This window comes from Zeus faber, assembly GCF_960531495.2.
Source record: "Zeus faber genome assembly, chromosome: 2".
In the NCBI taxonomy this organism is placed as follows: domain Eukaryota; kingdom Metazoa; phylum Chordata; class Actinopteri; order Zeiformes; family Zeidae; genus Zeus; species Zeus faber.
This window is the reverse complement of record NC_137189.1, coordinates 50,107,416-50,117,124: the sequence shown is the minus strand read 5'-3', so window position 1 is coordinate 50,117,124 and position 9,709 is coordinate 50,107,416. Positions and strand designations below refer to the sequence as shown.

The 9,709-nt window shown below is 46.9% G+C and overlaps 1 protein-coding gene across 1 annotated transcript; it reads left to right on the top strand.

The window, feature by feature from the left end:
* Window positions 1-8,175: 8,175 nt before the first annotated feature.
* htr1e (5-hydroxytryptamine receptor 1E) lies at window positions 8,176-9,315 on the top strand (the record flags this gene model as incomplete). The annotated part of the gene is made up of 1 exon (XM_080023961.1): window positions 8,176-9,315. One exon carries the CDS (start codon window positions 8,176-8,178, stop codon window positions 9,313-9,315), a length of 1,140 nt encoding a protein of 379 aa, XP_079880087.1.
* Between the last annotated feature and the right edge of the window lie 394 nt (window positions 9,316-9,709).

Sequence of the window (9,709 nt, the reverse complement as noted above, 5' to 3'; positions counted from 1 at the left end):
TAGGGGTCCTTAGTGATGTTACATGGAGGAAAGCCCATGTCCTGGGTAGGGGTCCTTAGTGATGTTACATGGAGGAAAGCCCATGTTTTGGGTGGGGGTCCTTAGTGATGTTTCATGGAGGAAAGCCCATGTTTTGGGTGGGGGTCCTTAGTGATGTTACATGGAGGAAACCCCATGAAGAAGGTGGGAGAAGGAATTAAAACTAACTTGTGAAGGTGAAGAATATAAAGTAAAAACACAATGAGATCCAATAAAAAAAGAGAACTTTCAAGAGCATTTGTTATGAATTTACAGTTTTGGGCGGATGCAGCAGGTGCTTTGAAATGGAACCAGAAATGGAAAAAATACAGCAAAAATGTAGGAGTTTTAAGTTTGTGGCTAATTGTTTTTATTTATTTTTTACCGTTTTTTTTCCATCTGTGCCGGTGACGTCATGCAGGGTAAACACAGACGCAGGGCGGGTCGGACGCAGGGCGGGGTCGGTCGCAGGGTGGGGTCGGACTTAGGGCGGGGCCGGTGGCAGGGTGGGGTCAGTCAGGTAGAGTACTGCGTCTCCAGCTTTAACAATATGAAATACAAAGACGCCGTCCCTGCAGGGGGCGCTCCCAGTGCGACGCCTCTTCGACGTGTTCTCGTTTTCTCGTTCTCGTCTACGTACACGTAGGGAACCAAGGGAAATAAATCCAAACGTAGAATAAAAACACAGGCTGTCGTCGGCCGCAGCGCTCGCTCCGTCCCGTCTCCCACATGTGACGTTGCGTTCTCGTTCGTGGGCAGTGTCAGATTTTATCGGCGGCGTGGCTAGTTTTACAACAAGAATTAGTTTGAAAAAATAAGAAAATTATTTTTAGAATTGCCGCATCGTTTCCCCACAAAGACGGCCCACAAGCTGCTCTTCCAACGAGGACGACGAAAATTAAAATAAAAAATAGAATCAATTAAGTGAAGATGGCGCAACGTGGCGGCGCAAGGTGGCGGCGCAAGGTGGCGGCGCAAGGTGGCGGCGTACCTGTCCTTCAGAAATAATGGATGGAAATGTATATTTCATATTGATAAAACCTAAAGATGATCAACATTGTCTGAGTTCTGAATTTGGCTAAAAAGATAAGAGTTTATTTATGATGTCAGCCTCGCTGCAGCTCACATGTCAAAGTGACTGCAGACCTCCTTGTGCTCTGGGCGGTCAAAGTCATTTTGGGTCGTGGGTCACATTAGTTAAAATCACGTTTGGACTTTTGGACTGAATTAAATTCCGCTGTATCTGTTATTCATACTGATTACACACTTATAGATCATAACTGAATGAGAACATTTGAATGAAAACATTTCATTTGGTTTTCATTTGAAATGAGTCCCCAATCATCCCAGGGGAAAAATAATTAAATATTGTAATTCAATTTATGTATTCTAATTTTGACACATATAGATTGCAGAATTTGAATATTTTCATGAAAATATTGAAATGTTTAAATATTCCCCAAATCATCCCACGGGCCGAATTGGACTCAATGGGGTGACTCGGAATATGATTTTGATTTGGAAAATGTCCGTTCATACTTCTTTGAATGGAAAATGAGAAACTGGAGAGTAGTTTGGATTAGATGAGATGTGGTGACACAACATTATATGACGTTAACTGATAACAATAACAATAGAAAGCTGGAAACGCTTCCAGGCGGACTCTCTCGTGTCGACTCGTCAGTGCTGTCACCGGGTTTGACGATGACGAGGTTTAAGTTGTTATTTTTCTATTTTCAAGCCCATGAGGCAGGTCACAAACAGAGGCCAAGGCAGAATATGAATATTATAGGGCACCTATTATGCTTTTCCATATTTTATATCATATATATGATGTTAAACTGTGGGATGTTGATGTCAGACGAGGCCAAAGTGTCAAATAATGAGGAAAACTAACAACAAAGGAAATGCCGTGAACAAAACACTCTGAACGCTCCGTTTCCAAAGGTTTTTTCTACTCTCTGAACGCGCTGACGTCATCTGCTCACGGGTTTCCTTATATGGTCATCTGCTCCATCCCATCCGCTGTGCGTTTCTCCAAACAAAACCAATAAAAACAGTGTGTTTTTATTGTAGATGTATTTATTTTATTTTATTTTACGACCTTTCCATGAAACAATAAAATTCCTGTATGGGAGGGTCCCGGTGCGTTGCGGTGCAGTGTCCGTGTCTCCCACAAGCCGGAATCGGCAACCAAAGTGGGAACAAACTTTTAAATGAGGCCTCGTTGATCTATGATGAAGATTTAGAAACAGGATTGATTATTTCTCATCTCAAGTTTGTTCAGAAACAGATTTTAGTGACTGATAAGGTGAACTCAGGGAAAGTTTGCAGAGTAAATAAAAGGGAGCCCGGATGTAAAGCTCAAACCCCATTGGCTCAGAACTAGGGGCTTAGCTGCTCATTGGCAATCAAAGATACACACACTGAAACAGCCTGTTTCGGAACAGTCCGGCCTTGGAGGCATGTCAAAGTGGCTAGAATGCATAATCTGAGTCGTATTTTCAGCAAAAAAATTCATGTTTTGGGGACCTCAGAGACCTATATTAACATGTGTTAAATGGAGCATAATAGGTAGATAGATAGATAATAGGTGGTAAGAGAAGGATCCGTGCTCTCAAACGTCACCTCAATCGGTACAGTACATGCATCACATCCATACGGGCTGTGATGTCATGCTGTGGGATTTTTCTCTTTTCCTACCAAGTTGCTGGCGTTTAAAAAAAAAATGTATAAATGTTCTATTTTTGTCCAATGGCAAAGCGGCTCGTTAGAATCAAACGACCAAGGAAAGCGCCCCACGCCGCGGAACGATAAGACAATGCCGACGTGCGACGGTCCTGTGATGTGCTCCGGTCTCGGGGGCCGTCACTTCCCCTCCGCCGCGACGCCGCCTCTCCCGCCGCACATCTCGTCCTGGGGGTGCGCGGCTTCCAAAGCGCTGGGACGTCGCATCGCATTAGCCATGGCCCACGGGAAGAGAAAACAGGACCCCCCCCCCCCCCACGTTACAAGCGTCCGATGCGGCCGAATTATACTGAGACATTATTCGGAGACATTCCACCGCATAAACAAAAATATCATCACAGCTACTGAGGCAGCGGGAGGTTGTGGTGTGATATCTGCCGTAGGGCTGGGAGACAGTAACAAAATAAAATATCACATTATTTCTGGACCGATGCCTCAATATCAATCATTTTAGGGTATTTCAGGGATGAATATTGGTGCCGTCATAACATTTTCATACGCAAGAAATGCTTGGACCAATCATTACTGATGTGGATATGAGCACCACTGACCAGGAGCCTGAGCCGTGTCTGAAGGTCAGAAAGCCGCATCGCTTCACTGTTCAGCGCGCCTTCAACAGCAACTTGCAGGTTCCTGTGGGGAATTCTATTTATTTCTATTTCTATTTGAATTACTCATTATTGTCCTGCAATTAACCACGCCCACCTAAAAATCGGACATTGCCCGTGGACTTGAGCAGGCTCACGCTGGGCGAGCGCTCAGTGTGTTTTTATTTGAGATTGAGATTTATTTCCCACTTGGCTCTTCGTATGAAATCAAAAACGTGAACATAACGACCTCCCATCGCCAGGGACCGTAGTAGCAGAAGTAGTATTTCTACTATTACAACAACAACTACGTCTACTCCACCTCCACCTCTGAGCCCTGTGCAGGTTCTGGCAGCGCTCACCTCCACTTGAATCTCTTGAGACGGTGACTCACCTGGGACTGATTGGACGTTGTGTGTTTCTGTGTGTTTCTGTTTGTGGTTTTATGTGTTTCTTTGTGTTTCTGTCATGATCCTCTCCTGCCTTGATTCCCTGTCTATCTGTGTCTGGTGTCATGTCACGTCCCTCTCACTGCACACCTGTCCTCAGTTAGTAATCCCACCACCTGTCTCCACCTTCCTCGTCATTCCTTAGATATTTAACCGGGTCCTATTCCCTCTGTCGGTGTGGGTTCGTTGCATGTCTCTTGCATGTCTTCAGAGTTTTTGTTCCTGCCTGTTTCCCTGGGTGTGTGCCCTGAACTCTTGATCCCCCTCTGCCTCCTCTCCTCCTGGATCCTGAGTCCCTGCCGGTCCTGATCTCCCCCCCCTGTTGCCTGTTCTGGATTCCTGCCTGTCTACCCATTAAACCCCTGTATAAACTCCTTCATAGCTGTGTGTCCTGCATTTGGGTTCATCTTGACCTCATTCCTAACAGTTTCTGTGTTTTTCAAATTCAAGAGATTACTTGTCACATACATAAACATACGGTCATACATACTGTATATGCAATGAAATGTCATGACACCTGGTGATAACCCACAGTAAGCTCTAAAAATACTGCGGTTCTGTGTGTTTGTGTTTCCTCTTTCAAGCCTCTTGACGCCTCCAAGGAAACAAACTTCAAGTGAAGCTCAGAACAGAGGAGCCGTTTGTGTTTTCAGTGGAAGCATTGGGTTATATTCACGTTTAAAGAAATACAACAGGGAAACACAGGGGTCATGCAGTATATTATCGTCTAGTGATAATGTACACCTATAAAGAGTTATTAATTCAAAATGACCGACGTTGAATAGATATACCTATTTTCAAAGTTGTATGTAATATTATATATATAATATGACTTACAGTATATATTTTATTGTGGTGTGGTTTGAGCAGCCACACCTGACCTAAGTAATTGGGGCCCAGGATTAGCATGACTGTACACCTATTGCTCGTTGGTTTGTCTAACGAGCAACAGGTAAAACTTCCATCCCCACATTCACTCAGGAGAGGAGCCCTTTTCACGACACATGTCCATCTGCTCCTGGGCTTATTCCAACTGGCCCACTCTCTAACTGGTGTGTATACAACCCTGTCGTCTGTGTCTCAGTACCGGAGGGCCCTGTATACGCCACTTGGGTGGCGTGTGGTAGGAGAAACTGCCACACTGGTATCTGAACAGGGACTCTCCGGCACAGGGAAGGGATACAGAAGGGCTAGCTACTCCACCCAGCAGCCACTGCCGGGACCATCCAGCAGCCGAGCAGCCGGGCCACCTCTCCAAGCAGCCCCCACAAGACCGAAGTCCGGCCATTCCTTCACCCGCCAGCACAGCAGCCCGAGGCCCAACGCTCCGGAAGGGAGGAGGGGCAGTCTGTCGTCGCCCTGGGAGAAGGAAGTCAATGGACCTTGCTGTTCCGAGGAACTAGGTCCCTTTCCAAGGGACCAGTAAATTTTTTATTTTTAGTTTAAGGTATAGAAACCCTGTTTCGGAGTCCGGTGTGTTGGGCTTTTTTTTTTTTCTGTTTTTTGTTCTCTACTTGTTGGTGGGGGGGGGGTAGGCTTTGGCCAGGCATTCTCCCTGCCCTCAGTTTGGTGTCGGGGGTATGTGTGTGGGGATGGTGTGGTTTGAGCAGCCACACCTGACCTGTGCCTAGGTAATTGGGGCCCAGGATCAGAGTGGGTGCATACCTGTGGCTCGTTGGTTGGTCTAACGAGCCACAGGTAAAAGCTCCATCCCCACACTCACTCAGGAGAGGAGCCCTTGTCATGACACATCTCCATCTGCTCCTGGGCTTATTCCTCCTAGCCCACTCTCTACTATAAACTGGTGTGTCTACAACCCCATTGTCTGTGTCTCTGTATACGCCACTTGGGGGCATTGGATAGGAAAAACCGCCACAACTATCTAAACACAGATTGCTGATTGAACCACAGAGTCGGGGAATTTCTTCCAGAGAGGTGGACGCTGTACAGGACGAAATCATTGAGATCAATTTCAAGAGATTATTTGTCACATACGGTCATACATATATGCAGTGAAATGTCATGACACCCGGTGATTACGCACAATAAGCTCTATAAGCTCCAAAAATACTAAAAGATACCAAAATGTGTGTAATCGACACAAGGAGCTTGCGCAGGCAGCCGCACGGGGCAGTGCCACAATCGCGATTCTGGGTTCAATAATTATATAATAGAATTAATTGACTGTGTTGCATTAAATATACATTTAAATCCTACTGAATGAAACTTACCTGAACTTACGTACCTCCAGCACTTACCTCACAGAGTAGAAGTTCTCTATCTATCTATCTATCTATCTATCTATGTCTATCGATCGATCTATGTACCTGTCTATCTATCTGTTTATCTGTCTATCTATCAATATCAATATTTTCATTGTTAGATCTGATTTGGTGTCTCTACTGCAGTCATGGAGATAACAGTGAAACTAGGACCCAAACTTTCATTGCTGGACATTATAATGGATTGGAAATGAAATTATGATGAAGTTTAACTATTGATCATTTTGCCACATTGAGAACCACAGATCTGGGGTACCATTATTCTACTGAATGGAATCCAACTACTGTTCAGTAGTGTTAGGTGAATCTTATGAAATCTGGTGAGATGGAAGAGTCAGTGTGCATCAACCGATCGATATCATGTTATTTCACATCAAAAATCCATTTTTATCTGTTTATTCTACTTAAAGTATCTCATTAAAGCAGCACTGTCACTTTTCTTACCTTAAAATAACAGCTTTAAAATCATTTTGATTGCACACTGATTTGTAATATGGCGAATGTCACCTCTTTCATTCCCCCCGCCTCACGCTTGTGAGCCGATCTGCCAGGCCGAGGAAATCTGGTTCATACACCGGTAGCAGGGTGCCCCGTCCCTCACCATGCAGAGGCTCCAGTAAAGGTGCAATTGCACTCAGAAACTGGAGGGACGCCAATTCACGAATCCCAAAAGTGAAATAGTGCTGCTTTAAGTACTTAACAGAAGAAAAAGTACAATTTGCACTTATTTGTTTGATCAGTATCAGGGTTTTCATTCTAAAGAATACGCAAGGTGTGAAATCCTTTCCCAAATTGACATTCAAGCCTCATCGAGTGGAAACTTATCCCCAGACTGGTGTTTCCCCATTCAGCTGATGGTCGTTGAAAGGATCTAAAAGGAGCCGCGTTCAACTGTGTGACAGGGCCTGAGCCACGCGATGGACCCCGCCCTCCCACATCACCTCCATCAGCTCTTAACTCAGTCGGCTGTGTCCCGTTATGTCTCTTAACCCAAAAAGTGGGCGCAGAGGCACAGTGCTTGCACTAGTGCCTCACAGCAAGAAGGTCCTGGGTTGGGTTCCCACCTGGGGCACTGTGGGCATCCGGTGGGTTCTCTCTCAATTCAAGTTTCAAGAGCTTTATTTGTCACATTTAGGGGCCTTTCTGTTTGGACTTTGCATTTTCTCGCCATGTGCACATGGGGTTTTCTCCATATGACATCATATGGAGGCCCACTTGAAACATGCACAACATTGTCGTCTGATCAGTGATGGACACTGAAATCGGTGAACTGCCACCGCTCCTGGCCTGCCCCCTGGAGGAAGGACAAGTCTCAATGGGAAAGAGCTGTGTGTGTGTGTGTGTGTGTTGGTTGCGGTCACCACATGGTTGTATGGGTTGTGGTGTGTGATGAATCTTCATCATTACCTCTGTGTCCTTCAGAGAGTGGGGATCAGCTGTTTCGGTACTCTCTTATATTTCCCATTGAGGGTGTGGTGTTATTTTACATTTTCTTTGTAGTCAGAAGTCGTACTTTACACTCTCACCCTCTGACTTTCGTGGTGAGGTGGCGAACAAACCGCTGGAATGAGGCTTGAATCGCATTTTCAAGGTTGTTTATCTTCGAGTGCCACTTCGTGATACACAGCAAATACTGTATCTTGACACTTTTTTCAGTTTATTCTCTTTATTTATTGTGCTGTTAAGTGAGAAAAAGAGAGGAAAATGGAAGGATGGGTGACTGAAATTTGAATTGTGGCGTCAACATCTACAGTTGATGGATGCACTGCTAATAACAATGCTGGCTGGCCGTCCTGGAAGCGGGATCCCTCCCTTCTCAAGGTTTCTTCCATTTTCTTCCCCAAATAGTTTTTTTCTGGGAGTGTTTCCTTGCTGGGGTGGAGGTTAGGACCGGGCTCTGCCGTTGATTTCTATGTGAAATGTGAAGCTTGTGAAGCCCTTTGCGACGGGACTGTGACTGAGGGCTCCATTAATACAGGTGACGTGACTCGGAGAAATAAATCGATGTGTTTTTTTTGTTCCGTTACAGAATGACCAGTGAGCCTCCCTGGGAAGCGTTGCGGAGAGCCCAAGTGCAGGGAAGGGGTGGAGATGGAGACGGAGATGGAGAGATACCTAGGGGACAGCAGCACAGGACCCAACATCACCAACTTCACGGGCCCGCCGCCGCCCACCGGCCTCCAGGCGGTTACATTCACCGACAAGATGGCGATCGCGGCGTTTGTACTCGGGGTGCTCGCCCTCCTGACCGCTGCTGTCAACGGGGCCGTCATCGCCGCCATCTGCACCACCAAGAAGCTCCACTTGCCTGCCAACTACCTGATCTGTTCGCTGGCCGTCACGGACTTCCTGGTCGCCGTCCTGGTGATGCCGCTCAGCATCCTGTACGTCGCCACGAAGAAGTGGTCGCTGGGCGACGTGGCGTGCGAGGCGTGGCTCAGCCTGGACATGACCTGCTGCACCTGCTCCATCCTGCACCTGAGCGTCATCGCACTGGACCGCTACTGGGCCATCACCAGGGCCATCGAGTACGCCCGCAAGCGCTCGGGCCGCCGCTCGGCCGCCATGGTGGGGACCGTGTGGTGCATCTCCATGCTCATATCCGTGCCCCCCCTCTTCTGGAGGCACCGGCCCAGCAGTGCCGAGCAGTGCTTCATCGAACACGACCACGTGGGCTACACCGTATACTCCACGTTCGGGGCCTTCTACATCCCCATGATCCTCATCCTCATCCTCTACTACAGGATCTACAATGCCGCCAAGACGCTCTACCACAAACGCAGCTCCTCTCGGCACCTGAGCAGCCGAAGCGCTGGGAGTCAGAACTCTGTGGAGCGCTGCCGCGTGGCCAGGGCCTTCTGCGTGTCCGACCTGTCCATCTCCGATCCCGCGCTGGCCACGGACACCCTGAACGCCAGCGTGCGCATCCAGGCGATGGAGGGCGAGATGGACGGACCGGATGAGAGGAACGCCATCTGCACCTTGCGTGAGAGGAAGGCGGCGCGAATCCTCGGCCTCATTCTGGGGGCGTTCATCATGTGCTGGCTGCCGTTCTTTGTGAAGGAGCTCCTGGTGGGCCTGAGGGTGCTGCAGCCCTCACCCCTCGTCTCTGACTTCCTGACTTGGCTCGGCTACGTCAATTCTCTCATCAACCCGCTGCTGTACACCAGCTTCAACAATGATTTCAAGCTGGCTTTCAAAAGGCTGTTCAAGCGAAAGGAGCATGCGTAGGCCTGCAGCTGTAACATCACACAGCAAAAGGCAATGTATACAATGCCATGAACATTAATGGTGTCCAGCGGCAATATACAGTACAGTGGTGTAATTTTAGACTTTTTAAAATAAAATGAAAAGAGAAGCCGTGTCTGTTGATTTATTTAGTGAAGACTTAATATATATATAATGGTCTCCAGAGAGGCAAGTTTTATCATAACACAATTTACTGACTGGCAGCGATTGAGTTGATGACAAACTGGCAGTAGATGCACCAATCAGCCACAACATTAAAACCAGTGACAGCTGAAGTGAATAACATGGATCATCTGGTTCCAATGGCACCTTATTATTATATACATAGTGTTATATATTATTATTATTAGATATATAGAGTGTTATAATATATTAT